The 20,798-nt window shown below is 40.7% G+C and overlaps 2 protein-coding genes across 4 annotated transcripts; one reads left to right on the top strand and one right to left on the bottom strand.

The window, feature by feature from the left end:
- The first annotated feature begins 2,316 nt into the window (after positions 1 to 2,316).
- plekha3 (pleckstrin homology domain containing, family A (phosphoinositide binding specific) member 3) lies at positions 2,317 to 8,345 on the top strand. 3 transcript variants are annotated; one of them, XR_009937032.1, is made up of 9 exons: positions 2,343 to 2,694; positions 3,169 to 3,285; positions 4,471 to 4,626; positions 5,086 to 5,222; positions 5,476 to 5,646; positions 6,096 to 6,139; positions 6,296 to 6,438; positions 6,975 to 7,590; positions 8,103 to 8,345. XR_009937032.1 is itself a non-coding variant. In XM_062527877.1 (8 exons), exons 2-8 carry the CDS (start codon positions 3,264 to 3,266, stop codon positions 7,109 to 7,111), a joined length of 810 nt encoding a protein of 269 aa, XP_062383861.1. In that variant the 5' UTR covers positions 2,317 to 2,336; positions 3,169 to 3,263; the 3' UTR covers positions 7,112 to 7,782. The 3 variants fall into 3 exon arrangements, 2 of the variants coding, with proteins under 2 accessions (XP_062383861.1, XP_062383860.1); XM_062527877.1 differs by lacking the exons at positions 2,343 to 2,694; positions 8,103 to 8,345 and adding an exon at positions 2,317 to 2,336 and having other exon boundaries at positions 6,975 to 7,782; XM_062527876.1 differs by lacking the exon at positions 8,103 to 8,345 and having other exon boundaries at positions 6,975 to 7,782.
- An 883-nt stretch (positions 8,346 to 9,228) lies between these two features.
- gucy1b2 (guanylate cyclase 1, soluble, beta 2) lies at positions 9,229 to 18,076 on the bottom strand. The gene is made up of 13 exons (XM_062528618.1): positions 17,995 to 18,076; positions 16,933 to 17,093; positions 16,446 to 16,545; positions 16,150 to 16,346; positions 15,270 to 15,381; positions 14,882 to 14,985; positions 13,921 to 14,137; positions 12,897 to 13,217; positions 12,417 to 12,565; positions 12,061 to 12,207; positions 11,425 to 11,579; positions 10,443 to 10,624; positions 9,229 to 9,239 (listed from the first exon to the last, which is right to left on the bottom strand). Exons 1-13 carry the CDS (start codon positions 18,059 to 18,061, stop codon positions 9,229 to 9,231), a joined length of 1,923 nt encoding a protein of 640 aa, XP_062384602.1. The 5' UTR covers positions 18,062 to 18,076.
- Positions 18,077 to 20,798: the final 2,722 nt, after the last annotated feature.

The raw sequence follows: 20,798 nt of genomic DNA, 5'->3' as shown, positions 1-20,798 counted from the left end.
TCCAGCCTTTTTTTTTTTCCGGAACGATTATATTTGCCTTATCATTTTTTTTTTTTTTTTTTTTAATTTGCTCTGGTTCAGAAATGTCGAGCACTTTTTTCTTTGTGAAAGAACCTTGGAGCATGTACAGGTGCAGTCAAGCATTCTTCGTCAACTTCCTTGCGGCTTGTTGTCGGCGTCGATCATCCAGTCGTCTGGTGTCGCCCCAAAGTGCGGGCGATCGCATTACTCTGGCGTGTGTCAGGATTTAGTCGGATCCCCACGGCAACAAAACCTGGGGGGGTGGCAGGGAGTGGAGCATGGTAACTCAGCCAGGTGACCACAAACACGTTTCAGTGTTATTTTTTTATTATTATTATTTTGGATTTTTTTTGACAAGGTTGTTGAGGACAATCCTGTCAAACGTGTGTCTGTGTGTGTGCGTGTGTGTGAAAGTGAATCTAATTTGTGGTGATGTGCTGCCACCCTTACACACTGGTGTGGTCGCAGACCACTTAGCCAATAGTTTGATGCCAGTCTTGGATACTACAGAGGAAAATGTCACTGACCGTATTAATCATGGAAGCCTATGAGGGCTCATCGGGGCCTGAGGCCGTGCATGTAAGATGACCCCATCCCTCTGGAGAGCGCGTTAGTCATAATGCCTTTGGAACCTGTGGGGCTACCTCTTCCTAGGTGATCGTGCTGCCCCAGCGAAGACCCCGTAGAATCTACTGTATGGCAGAATCTGTTAGCAGAGTAACGCCTCGCTTGGCTCTCTCTCTCGTCCACAGCTGCAGCTGTTGAGGGGATGTCGGGATAGAATCAATGGTCTTGACCTCTAGTGCCCTACTGAAGATGTTTGATGCACAGAGCCTCAAGTAAGTCTGAGTAATGCGGTCTGCATCTGGAATATCCAACTATTCACAACATAGTCCAGTGTATAGTGAATTATTATTGACTATAGAGTGCAATATGTGGTGAATGCATGGATGTTCCAAATGCAGGACTTGATCTATGTACACTAGACAGTGTCTGTGGATACAGTCTAATATAGGTGGAATGGGCCTTGTCAGTTCCTCCATCCATAGGTGTGTTGAGGCTTGGAGAGGTCAGAAGCTGCTTCTTATCATGATGGCCTCAGGTGTAGCTGTCTCTCCAGTGTAGTGAAGGAAGCTTATCAAGGACTCAGAGGAAGTTGGTGCACTTTGTTTTTGTTTGTTTGATTGATTGATTGTCTTTATTGAAGTGTGTCTGTTCTCAGTCTGAAAAGTTGGCGGGTGCATTGCATAAAATGTGAAGACTGCTTTTGCCTGTGCTTGTTGCTCTGTGCTCTGTGTAATGCATCTGATTCTACCCTCTATTTATTTTGCAAATGATATTTTTTTCATGCTTTTCTTTTCTTTTTTTTATAGACTGTAGGTAATTAAATTATTCAGCAACTAGAGGCTGGATGGGAATCTTAGCCTTTGTGACTTTCACACTAAAACAGGACCTCTGCTTTAGTCACGTGATTCTTTAAGGGTTCCAATGACAATTTTTCACTTTTTTGTTTGTACATTACTCCATTAGCATCCAGCACCACAGATTGTATTTAGAGTAATTATTTAAATGAAAAAAATATGTACGCATTACACAATTGAAAATATACTTATGTTTTAAAAGGATGGATTGTGTGGCTGGTGTTTTGTTTTACCATTAGTGGACAAAGGGTCATGAAGAAGGCTACACTAGTTTTGCTTCTCTGTCCAGATTCAAATAGTTCTGTTTATGTGTGGTTGTAAATGCTCGCCATGCATTTTAAGGCTCTGTGTGTGTTAAGGACATTTCACTATGAACTGTGGAAGGACTTAATTTAACACTGTGGGAGAATTTAATTTAATAAATTCATTGCCATTCAGCATTGAAGAGATATCTAATTCATTCACTAAACAAGATATTATAACATTTTGAAACATATGCAATACAATTTCCTAACCAGACTGTATAATGTAGATGTTGCAATTTTCCTATAAAGAAAGTTCACTGTCCTTCGGTGGATCATAATGGATCATAACAGTAGATCAAGTAATCAAATGGATTTGTTCCCAATACTTTTGAAAACAAAGGTTTGACTTTTACACCCTAGGTATGATCTACTGTAGGATGTGTTTACTGAATAAAGCAGTTCATCATTTTATGACGACAATGTTTGCTTAAGCACAGTTCATATTTTTTATAGCTTAGTTGATATATATTAGGCTAGTCATATATATTAAAAAAAAAAAACGTGTAGCTTAAGGACATTTATTTTGATAAGTTGTATCAGGAAATGTTAGCGGAAATACGAGGCATTTCCAGGAACTGAAATTTGGCAGGTATTTGTTATGATGTAACGTTAACTAGCTGGAGCAGGTAACGTTGGTCTACGAGCAACGAATTTAAAGATGAAAAAGTCAACCAAATTGATACGTCTACCTGCTATTTTGCCGATTATTTCTACTGTCTGGAGCAATGCCGAGCACTCAAGAAATGTTGATATGTTATTCTTATGTTACATGTAACCACATTGCTAGCTCGCTGGTCATAGCCAGCTAGCTAGCTAAAACTGGCTGTGGTGTGTCGCTGTAGCCTTAAATCACTGGTTTTTATTTTTTGCTGCGTTAACGTTACATTTTGTCTTGAACCTGTGAACCATGGAAGGAATGCTTTACAAGTGGACTAATTATATGACAGGTAAGGTGTGCATTCTAGATGTCACACGGCATTTGCAGCAAGCTACGTAAGCTAACAAGGATGTTTACTTGCCTAATAAACATAACAATCGATCCCTAATTTGTGTTGCGTCAGAAGTTGCTCCAAGAAAGTACTACTATGAACATATCTGTTGAGTAACATTATGACAAAAATATTCGGTTTTGAATTAGGAGGCAACATACCTAACGTTAGCTACATCAGATGTAAATCAGGCTATATTGACTTAGCATTCAAACCAACTTTTACTTCGTCTAAGGTAAACTTGACGCCGTCCATTAGCCATCAAACTTCTTGGATTATATTCCCCCCCCCTCCGTAGACAGCATGATGGTGGTCCGGGCTGACGAATACTAGCTAGCTATCATATTGCACATCATAACTTAAGCTAACGTTACATGATACATGACAGGTATCGTCTCTTGTCTCTGTCTCATCAACCAAACCAATTTGCAGGATGGCAGCCACGCTGGTTTGTTTTGGACAGCGGAATAATCTCCTATTATGACTCTCAAGATGATGTTTGCAAGGGGAGCAAAGGAAGCATAAAGATGTCCGTCTGTGAAATCAAAGGTAACATTGTCCTTGTTGAAACTTAAGAATATAACATCAGTCCTGTCCTACTAAATTGTCGGTGTAGGTACAGTAGCCTATGCTGAATGCGGAAGTTTCATATTCAGCTTGAACCTGGGTTCCTAGATGAACCTTACCTAGCAAAGTATGGATTTGATTTTAGTAATTTCCAGTTTTGGATAAGCATGGAGAAATGCCAAAAGGGTATGGAGAAATATCTGTGTTTCCAGACTATTGCATCTACAATCAATTCACTCATAATCATTTCACAATTCAGGTCATAATGAACCATTTCTAATGTTGTGTAACTTAAAAGTCCACTGTCCACATTGTCAAGATTCAATAATATGGGTGTCCTCAGAAATAAATTCTCTCCCTGGCACCAAAACCAAATTGAGAACCCCTGGTCAATGCAAGTGCCCTGGTTAGCTATCTATCCAAAACGTGCAACATAGTAGCATATTATTTTATATTAACATAACTTTAATATTATTTATTTAAATAGTAAACAATGACTTTGTACTTCCCCATTGCTGACATTAGGGCTCTCAGTCAATGAGTAACATGACTCATGCATTAAACAAAGTTATTGTTTGGCATGTGGTAGTGTTCAACTGATCGACTGTTGTCTCTGCTTAGGAGGATCTTTGTCATACTAGAATGAATTCAAAATCAGAATCAAATAGATTTCGCCTCAATAAGAAGAATTATCTTAAGGTAGACTTCAGATTTTTTCTATCATTTAAGTTAGGGCTTCTAGTTCTTTGAGGTCAAATTTCCAACATTGCAGTAACATTTCCTTTTGACATAAAGCACAGTCTTCAAACTCCGCTTGGTGAAAACAACACCTTGTGTTTGTATTTATTCATTGAAAAAAAATATGATGTGCTAGATGGAATAGCAAAAGTGCCACAGTCTGAAGTTGACAACAGCTGGATTGAGTGAGTGCCAATACAAACTGCCAGCTGGTTCATAGAAAAAAATGACTCGACTAGATGGATGAATATTAAGTGTAATTTTTTAATTGACTTCAGTTGTCCATATGTTTGTTGTCACCGAGTTATCCCAAACAAGAAGTAGCTGCAATGTCGAGGATATAGTCAGAAAAATCTACCAAAAAGTATGGAATGGTACAGAACACTGTTTTGAATTTAACAGTTATTGACTGCTCTTGTGCTTGAACAGTTCATCCAACTGAAAACACCCGACTGGAGCTGATCATCCCCGGAGAGCAACATTTTTATGTAAAAGCTGTGAATGCGGCGGAGAGACAGAAATGGTTGGTCGCCCTCGGAAGTTCTAAAGCTGGTCTCATCGATACCAGAACCAAAAAAGAGAAAGGTACGCAAAGAGAACTTCCTTATAATGTTAACTCATTTGAAGTTTGTTTTTGAGTTCTTCTTTCTCTCAAGACTGGCTATTGCAAATTAATATACCTTGAATTCACTATCTTGATTATAACAATTGTAACATTCACACCAGGATTTGCCTTAGGTTTTCAGTAGGTTCTGTGCTCTGTATTTGTTGATATAGAATAGAGAATGAGTGTATCTGTCACATGTTAAACACACAAATGCTCATTCAATCTTGTTCATTTTGATGATCAGTTCAAGTCTTTGTAATGTAGGGGGAAACCCTGCACTTCTCATACACCAAACAGGAAAGCGTATTAACTTTTGTTAACCTGGGATTTCCAAACAAACCTACAGTATGATGCACATGGTTTACCATTTGACACAGACAGTGTTTTCCTCGTTTGTCTCAACATACAGTATCTTCTCCTCTTGAATTTGTCTTAAGAACTGACCGAGACCACAGAGTCTTTGAAAACCAAGATGTCGGAACTGCGGCTCTACTGTGACTTACTGATGCAGCAGGTCCACACCATTCAGGAGTCTGTGGCTCCAGATGAAGACCAAACAACATCCAGCACTGAGGTGACCAGTGTTAATTCTGCTATCTTTGGATAAGAATATTATTTTAAATATAACATATTATAATATGTAAATATTATAAATGAATCTTTCTGGCAATGTGTCTGTGCAAGGTTGTGTGAAAATGCATATTATGAACATGCAGTCGAGTTTTACTTCCCTTCTTTTTCTGCATAATCACGTTCAAAAAGACCTTCATTCGATTTCATTTTTGCTTTTGTTTATGTCCCCGTTTTTCTTTTTTTTGTTTGGTTAGACTATGAATGAAGCGTCGTCGTTACTGAGTGCAACGTGCAACACGTTTATAAAGACACTGGAGGATTGTATGAAGATTGCCAACTCCAAGTTCAAGACTGACCTTCTCCAGCTTACCCCGCCTGACCCGCTGATGTCTCCGGTCTCTCCATCCCCTATACAGATGGCCCGGGTACTCCACTACCAGCACTGCACACACCACATGCGCAGACACGCAGAGCAGTCCTGGATTTTCCATTCATGAGCTTGCGTGTCCTACTCATACACACTCCATTATACTGTACTACCATATCATCTTTTTATAATAGTAATTAGAATCCGTAGAAGTGCTCTGGTCCACATGCTTAAACAGTCAGAGAAATCCTGCTTTTTCTGTCCGGGCTTCAAGTTCTCAGGCACTATGCAGGACATTCAGGTATTTTACAAATAAAAGTAATTAAAATCAATAGAAATGCTCTGGTCCAGTGGTAAAAAACGATACAACATTTTTGTGTAGTATCATATGCTTAAGAAATGGAGATGAATTTTAAGTTATGCCAAAAAATCATTTGAAACCATCAAAATGTACCAGTATTAACCTTGAGTTCCCTGCGGCCTTACTTTTTAATTTTCTCTTTTCAGATGAAGCGTTCTATTAGTCACCCTGGCACCTACAGTTTCGACAGGTATGCGTTATCAGTACAAACATAAACAGCCAGACACACACACACACACACACACACACACACATACACACACACACACAGAGACAGAGAGAGAGACGGTTTCTGCACTGTTGTGTTATTTTGGCATTTGAAGTAGGCCTGTCTGCTCCTCCCAAGGTCAAGCCATTTGCCAAAGGACGGGTTGCCGCCGCCACCTCCGCCGCTGTCAATCCTGCCGTCGCAGAGGTCGTCTCAGAGGCGCACGCGCACGTGCTCAGACACCGAGGCGCTCAGCGACAGCTGCACAGAGGAGACAGACCGTGAGTCACCCACACCGCTCCGCTTTAAATCCGGCCCAAATCTACCCTCCCCAACCTCATTTAGCTCTTAGTTTTAGCAGGGAAAGCTGCTTCAAAGCTTTCTGTCATAGACAGTATATTTCAAAAATAATTTGTTCCATGTGCTTTCATTTTTTTCTTTGTTTGTTATGCAGAGGCTAGGGTGGATGTTTCACTTTAATCATGTAAAATTATGCTATTGATATTCAAAAGGTGGATACAGATAGATAATCAATTGTCTTGAAGTATTTGGAAATAGTAGAATAATATGCTGTTACATAGAGAGTCTAGATATCTCTCTACACATATGCTTTAGAGTGCAGAAAAACACATTTATTTGGAATTGATTTGAACATATTTTCAAAAGAAGTTGATCCAGCATATCTGTTGTGAAGTTTTCAAATTACTCAGGGTATCGCGAAAGAAGATACCTAGACTGCAATGAAGAGCAAGTGAACATTGTTGAACTCACCCATCTGATGTTTGGAACCTCAATTTTATTTTTCATTTCTCACAAGGAACGATGCCATATTCCAAAGCCACGGTCAACGGAGACTCTGCTCCCAGCATTCCAGAAGAAATAAGCGCAAATGCAAACCGGACAGCAAGGTCGCCCCTGGACACGGATACTCCAGAGTCGGATCTTTCGCTCTGAAAAACCGGGCATTCTTTTTTGCTTCTATTTTCAAAAACAAAAGAAAAAAAATCATTTGTCTTTTAAAATCTTTTACTTTAATAGATACTGCTATGCAGTCTCCGCTTGCATTGCATTACTGGTATTGTAGGAAATATACTTTAGTATTATTTCCTGTGCAAGCATTTATTTGCACTTTAAAAAAAAAAGAAGGAAATGAATGTTTGTATACGTAAAGGTATTTTTAAACATTGTCAATGCTAGGTCACGAGTCATGTCTCGACTGACACAGAAATGTGGTCATGATTCATCAGTGTGTTTTTGCAGATGTTCATCTGCAGTTTCAGTGGCAGCCTATCCAAATGAAAACCTTTAGAGAACCTTTGGTCACTGTACCAATGAGCAAAGCTCTGTTCTCTTCTGTGTAAGAAAATACAATAACAACAACAACCACCAAACACTTGGTATGCACCAGTGTTCACACCATTTTCTGGAAATAAGTGAGTGTCACTTTATTTATGTGTATGTTTTTTCTAAAAATGTTCTGAAGAATGTGCACTGCTCACATCGTGTCCATCCCCTAACTGTTCTGCCTTAACATCAGTTCTTCGCATGGAAGGATGTGTCTGACTATTGACAAGTACTGATTTGTGCGAAATTGAGATGTACAATAAATATATGGAATAAGGAAATATTTTCACATTTGTGTCTGTACTACCGTACATGCTGCTTACATAAATAGTTGAAACGGTGGGAAGGTCATTTAATGTTGAATCTTAAGAATTTATAATATGATGAGTGGTTAAGTTACTGTGAATAGGTGTTGTGCAGTGTATTGACATGACCATTTCAATGTATTGTTTAATCACAGTTAGATGTTGTCGCAAGATCATGAAACAAACAATCGTCTTCAATCTGAGCTTCTGATCATGACTAACCGTAGGGGACATCAGTACCTTACTCAAGTCTCTGTTAAGTAACTAAAGACTTATTTTTTTCTTTGAATTTCCAGTTGACCTTCCTTATAAAAGCACAAACGCAATGCACTTGGCTGTCTGTTCCAAGGTCCTCCATTCTCCAAAGTCTCCAGACTGTGGTACAAGAGACTTCATATAGTTAACCCTTCATTTGCCTTTTACCACCACCAAGCCATGTTCTAATTTAGAGACAAAAGATTTTTACCTGTTGATTAATGAGGAAAGAATAAATGTTGTTAAATATGTGAGGCATATGATGTATTCCCTGAAATGAGGAAAAGATTCACAACAAAGCAACATTTAATTGATTTTGAAGTATTAAATCATTGGATTTCTCTCCCTGTTGTCCTTTGCTTGACACCTACCTAATTTTCATTTTATTGTACAAATGGAGCGCTTAATTGCAATGAGACATGAACTTTCCCTGAAGTGGAACTACAAATTCTGTCAGGAGTCGTCGTCAAATTCACCTGTTTTTGTGCATTTTTTTCTTCTGCAAATGTTAAGCAGAATAGCAGCAGCCCGCAAGCAAGTCTTCCTGACATTTAACAGCAGACAAAGGATTTCATTAACGACGCCGGAGACCCCACAGGCCATTCACTGGAGCTCATAATAGAGTTATTGTAGTGCCTGCTCAAGGAAACGTTGTCTTTCAGACCAGGCATTTGGGTAGAGGCTACTCCTGTGTCAAAAATGAACAGCTAACAGCATTCTGTTACAGTGACATACTGATTAGGCCTACTGGATAAAGTGTGAAGGTGAGTGTATTGTGTGGAGAGGCAGTGGAATTAGATTTTCACACATAGGCTGAAGTTTGCGGATGCTCAATTACTAAGTTCTAGCAACGCCAGGCAACACCTACAGACAGGCTGGCAACTTCAGCCAGACAGTGCTAAATCATATAATTTCACACAATTTGAACATAAAGCATTATGTAAAAGTTGCTAAAAAGATGTAGGCTAATAGATGACTGATTAGGGAAACAAAAATACACACCAAGGTGATGATAGAATTATGCACAATGTAGGCCTACACACTTCACTCAAATAAGACGATACTGAAGCCTAATAGGCTACTCACTGTCAAAGTCACGTCCAGAACCTGCGCTCCCGCGGGAGAGACGGCGCTGCACAATGGCAGTCACGGGCTCCGGGGAGTATCTCAGTCAGCAGCTGGACGTGAGAGGTGGCCCACTGAGAGACGGCATGGGAGCTCTTGTCCAGATGGCTCGCCGCGGAGGAGACAATACTGCTCTCTACTCATGGCTGTCAAGTGTGCGGCCCGGCGGACAGGATACACCGTGTAAAGTGTGCTAGCGATACAGATGCTAATCACAAGAGTGCCAAAACCTACAGGTTGCTCTAGTCAGCAAGGTCAAAGAGGAACAGTGTGTGTTTGTAGCACAGTCCAGATGGTGCGTGTTTTTGAATAACAATATGATTTTTTGGGTAGTTTTTCATGCATGTTTTATCACCCAGTGAAAGCAGCAATTATGGACCCTGAAGCTTGGAGGTTAAGAAAATGTAAACATCATTGTGAGTGAATTGTTAAGATTTTAGAGACACAAGAAACTCAAAGTAGCCTACAAACAAAGTATTTTGCTTTATTAAGTCGTTGCGAATAAATTCCTTAAACATATTTCAATTAGGTTTTTGAAATATCTTAAAGGCTATGCATATCTTAATTCTCCGACTTCAGTAAGGCAACCCTTAAAATAGGCTAGCCTAGATATAGGCCTAATTAAATACATAAATAAATACATAAATGCATAAATAAATAAATAAAGATAACTGTTTATGTTCCTGTAAGTCTTAATAATGTTACAACTGTAGCACAGTACCTAATTGACACAGACCTAAATCTGACTATAACACAAGGCAGAGTCTGGAGTTGACAGATTTAGGCTGATGGTTGATTGGCTGTGCTCCTGGGATGGTGTGGATGGGAGTGCTTTTGGTGTTTGGATCCTCTCTGACCACATCAGAGGAGAGGGCACTCCGTATTCTGTCTGGGCGCTCAGAGACTATGACGGAAAAGTTGCTATAAGTCTTATGCAATTGACTGTTCACAACTTCAATATTTTTTGCCTTCCTTAAATGGCCATGGGAATTTTAATGAGCCATATCAAGCAGGGTAAATAGCAAATTTAACAACCTGACATGGCATAGTTTGAGACACAGATAAAGTTCATTTCTGTAACAACACTGACTCTTTTCATAACGTGATCTGTAAAGCTTTACAGAAGCTAACAATTTTCATATTTACACCCCATTCCCCATTTTTGTTAAATAGTATATATTTGGCCCCATTTGACCCTTAGTGATTCTCCATTGTCCATACCTGTCCATACCTGGTTGCTGTGTGTGTCCACTCACCTCTGCGGCTCTGTACCCTGCCCTCTGGGGTGTCCCTGTACAGCTCCTCCGGCTCCCCTCCCATGATCTGCTCCTCTGTGGCATGCAGGTTCCCCAGGAGGAAGTAGGTGCACATCAGACCTTTTCCCTTCACCTCGATCTCCCCACGCTCTCCGATGTCGAAGCCTTTGCCCTCCAGGGCCCTGCCGAGGGAGCCGATAACGAGACCTCAGGACTGGGCGGCCAGCAGTGTTAATGACATGCTTCTAAGGGTCACGCTGGTAATCCCTCGACACCCAACATTCTGTTGTCCTCTGTTGTGAGTGGCCAGGTTGCCATTTGTGTCTTTATTGTTTTTGTGTAAGTGTTTTTTACTTATTGTTTAGTATTTACTCACTGTAAATATCTGTCACTGTGTTGATTCATTTGCAGTATAAGGAGAGGAGAGGCTCATAAGGAGAGGCTCATATATAGAGTTTTCAAACAATACAGTATGATTCATAAGAAATGTTACCTTTAGGCGAAAAACAATATGAGGCTTTCTCTCCATTTGCTAGCCCTGGTTTTACTTATAGCTCTCTTACATTATTTCCCCCCTTAACCCATTGAATAGTTTTTTGTATGTCTATACTTCATTCTTGTTATTGAAAAGATATGGCATAAGATAAGTCTTAAGCACCTCTGTGAAGCCTGGAATATTTTTGAATGTGGAATTTGAATAGAGTTTTTGAATGTCACGTGAATACTGTAGGACAAAAACATGCGAGTAACAAACCTTACCCCTGTAAAATCCATGGCAATAATCACCATTAGTCGGTAGGTATGTATAGTACAATACATGTCTGTCTGCTTACCTGTCTGTCTGTCTGTCAATCAAAGCGCCGTGCATCTATCATTTGTTAACCTTAAACTTCAATTTGCAATCATATGTTTTTCATACAGTATGTAGGGTGGGGGTTAGGGTTCATATTCTTAATGAGTTGGTTGTATTTTCACCTCTTACCTGTAAGTAAACGGACTCATGTGAATGTGGTCGGGAACTCCATGACTCTCCATGCGAGAGGCCGTGTTGACTGTGTCTCCAAACAGGCAGTAGCGTGGCATCTTGTCCCCTACCACTCCGGCCAGCACAGGCCCCGTGTGGAGGCCCACCCGTATCTGCAGCACACAGAGAGGGCACAACCACAAGGTAACGGCAGAGAGTTGACTAAACCTTATGCCATTATAGCCAACTTAATGCCATTCTTTTGCATTACTTAAACCGTGGTCTGTGTAACCATTTTGTGGGGCACATTTTAACCATAATTAATGGCCTTTGATTTAATCGCATATAACCATATATGGGCATGAGGGAGGGATTTTATGATGTTTTAATAGAATTGATTACTGATTAGCAGATCTGGAAAAGGAAGAGAAATATTTTTCAATTGCTTTTTTCTGGGTGTGATGTACTGTAGATTTACAGCTTTCACTTAAAACAGAGATTTGCATATTTTCTTTGGAATGACTGCTCATTTCCAAAGCTTTAACCAAATATGTATGACTTTGGAGAGGAATAAGTTGAACTTGAATCAGTACTACATTTCTGTATGTACAGTATGGTCTGCTCAGAGATTTACTTGTACCTACAGTACAGTACCTGTATAGGGTTTCCTGTGATAGGGTTGGTCACCTCCCTGGCAGCGATCCGCATTCCCAGAGCAAAGTTGGCCACCCTCTCGGCGTGTGTCTCTGTTGCAATCGGCACACCGCCAACCACCATGTAAGCATCACCAATGGTCTCAACCTGACAAAAACACAACATTCAGGAAGGTCCATGGAGGCGTTCTTCATGGGAAAATAGCTCCTAGCAAAACTAGTTTTACATCTGTGTTCCCATTCAAGAGTATATGTATTATCAAAAGCAATGCTTAGACACAGGTATTTTTTTCTCACGCTTTCACGACATAAATCGATGCATAGAACTCCAAACAGTTTCCTGAATGGCCTCGATACCTTGTATACATCATGGACGCTCGTGAGGCGATCAAACTTGGAGTACATGGAGTTCAGCATGTGGACTATCTGAATGGGCTCGCAGGCAGCGCAGATGTTGGTGAAGGTCACCACATCACTGAAGAGGATGGTGCACGCCTCAAACTCTCCTTTGAAAGAGAGATGAGGAAAACAACATGAAAAATCCCACAGAAAGACTCTACCGCAAACTCAGGCATGTACAAATCACATTGCTGTATTTTTGCACTATATACTATACTGATCACTTAGTGAGATAATTCATGCATACCAATGTATATGGCATACTGTAGGCTACTGCATGTCATGTCAACTATACTGTATGTGTTTGGAGTCATTATGCAAAAACTCTCTACCCAATACCATACACATGTATAGTAAACTATGGCTTTGTTTACAGTGCTGAGACTGCATACATGCACAGTTGCACACACACACACACACACACACACACACACACACCTGCTTCTACTTTCTTGCCCTCCTTCAGCTGGTTGGCGACGTGGCGAGGCAGCATGGCGTAGAGCAGCACCTCGGTCTTCTTCTTCTCCACCTCCAGGTGGCGCGAGAGGACGCGCAGCTCTTCCTTCTTGCGCTCCAGCTGGTTGGAGAGCTCGATCTCGGCCAGCCGCTGCTGGTTGAGCAGGATGAGGTCGCGCGTGGTGTCGTGCGGCGCGATGTCAGACAGGTGGAGGCCGCGCGCCTCCAGCTCCTGAAGGCTGCGCAGCTTAGGCGAGCACAGGTAAACCATGCACTCCAGAGACTCCATCCACACCATCTGCCCTGGAACACACACACACACACACACACACACACACACACACACATGCATGCATGCAAGTGTGCATGGACACACACACACATATGCATATACACATATAGATGCATACACACACACACACACACACACACACACACATGCATGCAAGTGTGCATGGACACACACACATATGCATATACACATATAGATGCATACACACACACACATGCATACACACAAATAGATGCACACACACACACACACACACACACACACACACACACACACACACACAAACAAACACACACTATTAACTCAAAGTTTGAATTTAAATTCGAACCAAATTTGCCCAGCTTTTAGACTGCAAGTCCTTGTCCTTGGCCATAAATGTCGTCTGTCTGTCCATTCATCTGAGTGATGTGAAAGGGTGCCCCGCACACAAAAATGAACCTTTTCATCTCTTTCAACGCCAGAGTACACTGGAGGCATAACTTATTTTGTCCTCCAACATGCTGACTGATAAAGAGCTAAGTGAGCATTTACCAACCCTACGGTACGTGTAAATCGGAGAGAAAAAGGCAAAAAAGCTGAAATCCTGTTTTGGTCTGGTGCAGCCTTTTTTGTTTATGCGGCAGATGCTGTCTTCAATTTATGTATGTATTTTATTTGTATACAATATGTATAACAATTTGTACTTCATATATTTTACAAATGATGTATTTTTACCTCTGAGTTTCAGCATGGCCTGCTGCTGGACACATTCTGGCACCATCTCCCGCCGTGTCTTCAGCACAAACTGGCTGTTGATGAACTTCTTGATGCTGTCGATGTCGAAGGTGACCTGGGGGTGGACGATGCTGAAGTACTCGTCCAGGCGGATATCCATGTTCTGGAGGCCAGGTACAAACTTCTGGATGTTGACGCCTGTCTGCTTCACTTGCAGCTACAGTACCAGAGACAAACAACATTCTCTTAACATTCTCCAAAAAAGGCTGTTATTATATTGGTATTATGGTTGGTATTATAAGTTGGAGCCCCTAATGATTGGTTACGTAAGTCCTCATTTCCTCATTTTCTCAACTACTTTAGTTGCCTTTGTGCAGTCATTTTAGGTGTGGCTCTATGATTTTGTGGAATTACATTTAGCCGGCAATTAGTTCCATAAGATGATCTCAATTAATGTCTTACGGTGAGAAATGGACATTTTAATTACCTGTAATGAATATGATCAGACACTTAAAATCTGCGATCTGTTGCAATATTCACCAGTGAATCATCTCATGCTTATGCAGATCATATTTTGTGTTCCTACTAAAAAGGCAATCTGCTGCAACACTCCCATACACATGCTAAAAGGAAGGATAATAAATTATGCATTACTGGCAGTATAAGCACTGAACTTCATGTCGGAGTTGCGGTGGACTTCATTAAAACTGCATATATTAGAATCATTAAAGATGTGCTACATTAAAACTGTCAAAATTTTAATCCTGAAAGCGCAAGACATAAATATAAAATCATAAAAAGGTGACTCAAAAAATGATACTCTTCCTTGACCCTCAGAAATTACCCGACCAACAGCCTTATTAAAACATTAATCAACTGTAATCAATGTAATAAGTCTTAATCTCAAATCCAGAATGTGAAGAGGAACAGGATGGAGACTTTAGCAGGAGTCATGACCTACGTTTTTATTGAAGACGATGTGGAAAGGAAAGGCATTACAAAAGGCCTTCTCCTCCATCCAAAGCCTGTCTGGGTACTGCGGGACGAACTCAGTGACGAAATTTCCTGGAAACACACACGCACACACAGAAAAGGCATGACATGGGAGGCTGACCCATTTTTTTTGTCTCCAACAACCATCATCAATCTATGTACGTTTCTTTTGCGCAATCGCTAGTCTTCAAATTCTTGTGAATGGTAACGTTACAAAATAAGTGAATGATGACAGACGTCTTCTAAAACAATATTTACATATGAAAAAAAGAACTGGTTGTTGTTCTGTAAGAAATATATTTCGACTAGAACTATCCTTTCATTACACACAAACATACACACAAGTAGACAACAACCTTGGCCAAATCGAACAATGCTCCTGACAATGTCCCAAGGTGCCCTCTTCCTTGGACATGCAGGAAGGCTGCTGTGTCTGTCCTTCAGTCTGTTCATGGCCTCTTCCACCTCCTGTTTTACAAGGACCAGTTGCTATGGTTATTTATATAAATATATATTTCCTTTTTTTCCCTTCACCGGATCTTGTATAAAAGGGCCCTTTTTGATTAATACGTAGTCAGAATTGAACTTGGCAAACTCTTAAGTAGTATGACATCAATGTGCTTGCTTGCTGCAGACACAGACAGCGGGGAATCATGGCTCTACCATATCTACAGTATGGGACTGTGACTGACAGTATTCTTTGATTTTTTTTGCGGAAATATCTAGTTGAAAATATAATTCTATATAGGGCAAGATTTACACAACGATACCAGTTTCAACAAATGTGGCTAAATCATTTTTGACCAATCAGGCTGTTTGACACGATCAGATTAGCGAACAATGCCACCAAGTGACCCAAATCATGCAAGGCTGATCGACCAAACATCAGTTGCAATGTTAATGAAGCTGGCAGTGTTGATTCACTGTCATTAAAGATCTTTTTGATGACTATCCCTCTGAGTAAAACAATTCTTTAAAAACTTTCAGTCCAACCCAGGAAATGTCCAGAATCCCACCCCATCTCTCTCTCCCATTTGCTTTCTGTCACTGTCTTCACTGTCCTTTCACATAATAGGCATACCCCTCCCCCCAACAAGTCAACAAGAAGAAGCAGCAAACAAGCAAACGCAGAAAGGGAACTCCTCATCCTCAGTACTGTGTCTGAAAGTGGACGTTTTTGACCTCTATGGTTCAATTTCCTCTATAGAGCAACATTGCTAATGGGCATACACCGACCTTCTTGTGCATCTCTTTTTGGACGTGTGCTTGTCCATCACTCGGCTGAGCTCTCCTCTGTGCCTTGTTAGGCCTCTGGACCACGAGGAAGACCACATGTTCCTTCTTCCCCGTGCGCTCGTTCTCCTCGGATTGGTTAAGCACGGTCATGTCCACCTCGCTGTCAAAGAAGTCCTTTGCTACCGCCTCTATAATGCCTACAGACGTGGGGGAAAAAAAGGAAGACATCAGATATCAATGGAGAAAGTGGACAGCGGTAGTAGTTTTGGGGGGAGGTGATTGATGTGGAGCCTCACCTGGCACTATGTGATGCAAGCCTTTGCGATCCGAGTAGTAATGGAGCAGCATTCTGCTGTCATTCATTTTCTCCACCCGAAAGGAAGGTGCATTCATCTCCTGCAACAAGGCAACGGCCGTGACACGGTCAGACATGTTCTCTGCTCAATGTGAAATACATACAAGACAAGAATAAAACGGATACAATATATAGTAGACCCAGAAAGGGCATTAAACACAAAATCAATCGTATGTGTATTTATCGAAAGTGATGTTTGTTTCATAAAAAAATATATTTTCCTTTATTCGTTATAATGCTTGGTTGAGCACACAAATACTTGGAAAAAGCAGTACATGACATGGATAAGAGCTATACATGTGTTCTTGGAGAGTGAGAATTCTGTGGATGAAGTCTTTCATGACAGACCATTGAGTCCCTGAATGAAAAGCTGGAGGAAGACTCAATTGTGCAAAGATGAAGAGTCGTTTTACAATACGCAGGCTCACTTGATAGGACAGCGCTAGGTAGCTGTGAAGAGAGTCCAGGTTTTCAATGAACTCCACCAGGTTACCACCCAGTGTTCGCAGCATAGCGTCGTAGCCAGACATCTTGCAGAAGCTGAAGAAGTGCTCCCCGAAGAGCTTCAGCACCACCTCTGAGGACACATCTTCACCAGACAGGGGTCAATGCAAAATATGTTGTTAACGTTCATGTTTACGTTTACCTTTATGTTTATAGTGTTAGTTTCACCAAAGCCACTTACAGTATATAACCACTAAATCATTATTTATTAGTTAAAAATAATAGTTTGAAATGAACCTTCGATTAAATTTATAGATGATTATACAGACTGAGTTACAGATTTGGAAAAGGAACATCAGTGCTTGACTGGTGAAGCCAATCTTTGTTCCTGCTTGTCACTTGCCAACTAACAAAAAAAGGCACACTCAGTCCTACTGCAATCACATCTAACCTGCAATACAAATGCACAAAATCTTGATCATGTATGTTCAAATGTTGCCGGTTAACAGCAATGTTAGGTGTTGCCTGCCTAATTAAAATATTTGGTCATACCAGACCACAGAATCAGAAAATGTCAAAATCCTCAGTAAGGATAATAGAACTGGATGTGCTGATTGTTGTTGTATAACATTTTTGAACACCTGGGAGGATGGTCACCTGAGAGGCCTGCGCAGGTGTGTGAATCTGTCATAGAATCACACCTCCGTTTTTTTTTTTTTTGTCCATTGGCTTGGGTGACAGAGGGGTGAGTTGCATAACAACACCTACTCTCCCAAGGAGGGGTGTCCAGCAGGGACATTGTTAGCACCTGTGTGGTCGCGAAAGGCTAACACGCAGTCCACCCCTCCGCCAAGGATAAAGTTGATCGAATCATGGCCAGCTCAGAGGGCCCGGACCATAAACGCTTTCACAGTCGTCACGAAATACACACTGTGCTGGGCTCTGCGCTGCCCTGTGCGTTATTGCCGCCATAATCCGATTTTACAAGTGGACACATGATGTGGGGGGCGGAGAGAGACAGACAGGAGCGGCAAAGGTTCACTCACCCAGCATCGCACAAGCCTCCGAGACCAGCCTCAGGGTCAGGATGTCGTCATAAATTTCGTAGGTCATAAAAGTGTCCTGGACCTCGGCCAGTGTCCTGTATGAGAAGACCGCAGTTTGGTCCAGGTATCATAAAGATACCACAACAGACAACCCCCCCCAACCTGTTACCCTGACTCAAATGGATGCAAACCATAAAACATAAACTATGACAAAGCAATTATGATGATGAATCATCTGCCTTAAAGATGACCTCATGCTAACGGAACCAAATATTTTTTAAAAGGCACCTTAGTTTTTCCCAAGTCTCTTCGCCAAACTTCTCTATGACCAGGGATTTCAAACAGGTGTTGATGAAACCGTACTGCACAAAGAAGAAAAGAACAACAACATGATCTCCAGGCCTAATGTTTATATTAATGAAAATATAAGTAAAATTGGTACACACTTACCATTTCCACCAGCTTGTTCAGACTTGCCTTATCCTCACAGTGCATTCACAGCTCTAGACCCATCTCTCACATCACGCACACACACACACACACACACACACACACACACGGACAAACACAAAATAGGGGAGGGGTCTGTGGAAGAGTGTGTGCGTGTGTGTGTGTGTGTGTGTGTGTGTGTGTGTGTGTGTGAGAGAGAGAGAGAGAGAGAGAGAGAGAGAGACATTTTATTTGTGAGAAATGGAGAGAAAGCCTACCAGCACAGAATTTCAATTTCTGAATTGGCTATACAGATTCTGGTGATAGTATAGATTTATAATGTATGATTTCAAAGGAATAGTTGCATCTCACTTGTTCTACAGAGAGACTACAGGAGCCTTAGGAGTGGCCAATTCTGTTTTCATATGCAGACATACTGCACACATATGTATACATCATTTATTGTAATGGGAATAACAGCTGCCTTCCCTGCCTTTTTATTTGATTATATATGACTTAAATAACTTTAAAAGATTCAGATGTTTGAGTTAGTTCTGTAGCTGTTGAGTGAGGGATAAAGACCTTGAAATGCTGCAGTAAGAATTCTATGGACTGTCTGCGAACCACAAAACGGAATTGAGATCATATGTGTACAGCTGCTACCAACCCATCCCCGACATGATCAGAGGAGCAGATCTTTCTGAGCTGAAAAAAAAGCAAAAACTACCTGATCTGATTTTCTTAAAACGTGGTGCAGGTTTTGAAAAAAAAAAAAAAAACGTTCATTTTTGGAATGGTACAGATCGAGGTTCGTATCCAGGATTTTTTTTCACCCTTTCTTAATACTGCAAGATATGGCTTTTGGCCTTGGCTGAGGGCTGCGCTCTCCAAGTGCCCCTCTAGCTGATGGTTTAACTCCGAGCTCAAGGGGGGGGGAGAGACACAGTAGCTTGGTAAACTACTGGTAAACAAACTCATTTAAAAAGACACTCACAATGTTAGCATTTACATTACTCTTATGTTTACTGTTTATTGCTGCAAGAGGAGCCGCTGCCATAATCCAAGATTTGTGCTCCTTTGACGATACTGATGTTCTGTTTCAGACTTTTTGGAACAGAATAAAGACTTTTAACAGTAGCTTCCATTTCCCCAAGGGACATTTTGGCCTTCAAATTGCTTGTTTTATAGGTAGTAATAAAAAAAATTATAAACAACTTCAAGGTTAGTTTCTCTTTGCCTTTTCTATGACTCCAGGCAGGGGCATTCCATTTTGTGGAGTAAAAAGTAAACACCATAAAGATTGGCCCAACCTGTTTATGTTTGAAAATACAGATGGCCATTCAATTCATTCAAATAATGGCGAAATAATTTTTACTTAGACAAAGCTTCTAAAAAATCAGCACAATGCTAACGTCATCATCACTACTCTTGTCTTATACTGTACGTTGCGTACAGTATGCGTTTAAGTGTGCTGCTACATAAATAAATGTGACTTGACTTGACTTGAGCTGAAAACCAATATATTTTCTCCCTTTATGCACCTATAAAGTGTAACAATAGATTAATGTTTACTTAATGAATAATGAATCTTGAAAAAATTATCACAATATTTATATTCACAATAATTATCACAAATTTTAATCAAATCAAAGCTGTGTTGTGAACCCAGTGTTAACACCAAATTTGAAATCTCACCACAAACAAAAAGCCTAAATTTCTCAGTTTTTTAAAGGGCCGTTCACACTAAGAATGATAGCTACATACAGTACAATGTTGTTGGGATCACTTTCAGATCGATTTTGAGAAAGATAAAAAGTTGACAGTCGATCAAATTCCATCAAAGAGACTTCTCTTATCGTTGGTCAGTGTGGACTCTTTTATTGTTATAGTTATAGTTCTCTTTATAGTTATCGTTCTTGGTGTGAACAGTCCTTGAGACTTGATTCTAAATTTCCCATTTGCAAGACATGGGCAGATCCTCTTTTTAACACCTGTCAGAAACAGGCAAACACTCATAAAACTAGAAAAGTACTCCAACAGCGCAGACCTCCGCCAAGCGAAAACACAACGCATCCTGGATCCAGGCAGTGATCCGGATCACTCTCAACCTTTAATGGTTTCTTCCTTGGGTCATTTCAGACCTTCCCTGACAATTTTATCGAAATCCAACCATGACTTTTTGAGTTATCTTGCTAACAAACAAACAGACAGACAGACAAACAAACAAACAAACAAGCAAACAAACAAACAAACAAACCCCAATGAAAACATATCCTTCTTGGCGGAGGTAATAATAAGGGGATGTTCATTTTCACTTTCATGAGAAAAAGTACCTTGTGTACCTAGTGGGGAAAATCAGGGACAAACTCTCCCAC

The sequence above is a fragment of the Sardina pilchardus genome, chromosome 23 (assembly GCF_963854185.1).
Source record: "Sardina pilchardus chromosome 23, fSarPil1.1, whole genome shotgun sequence".
NCBI classification, from domain to species: domain Eukaryota; kingdom Metazoa; phylum Chordata; class Actinopteri; order Clupeiformes; family Clupeidae; genus Sardina; species Sardina pilchardus.
This window is presented reverse-complemented; position numbering and strand designations above follow the sequence as displayed.

Coding starts and splice junctions, on each gene's coding strand:
- plekha3 (XM_062527876.1), top strand. CDS start 2,655: ATGGAAGGAATGCTTTACAAGTGGACTAATTATATGACAG. Junction 2,695..3,168: donor GTGGACTAATTATATGACAG/GTAAGGTGTGCA, acceptor ACCAATTTGCAG/GATGGCAGCCACGCTGGTTT. Junction 5,223..5,475: donor AAACAACATCCAGCACTGAG/GTGACCAGTGTT, acceptor TTGTTTGGTTAG/ACTATGAATGAAGCGTCGTC.
- gucy1b2 (XM_062528618.1), bottom strand. CDS start 18,061: ATGACCTACGAAATTTATGACGACATCCTGACCCTGAGGCTGGTCTCG. Junction 17,094..17,994: donor GGAGGCTTGTGCGATGCTGG/GTGAGTGAACCT, acceptor TGTCTGGTGAAG/ATGTGTCCTCAGAGGTGGTG. Junction 12,208..12,416: donor GCGTCCATGATGTATACAAG/GTATCGAGGCCA, acceptor TGTTTTTGTCAG/GTTGAGACCATTGGTGATGC.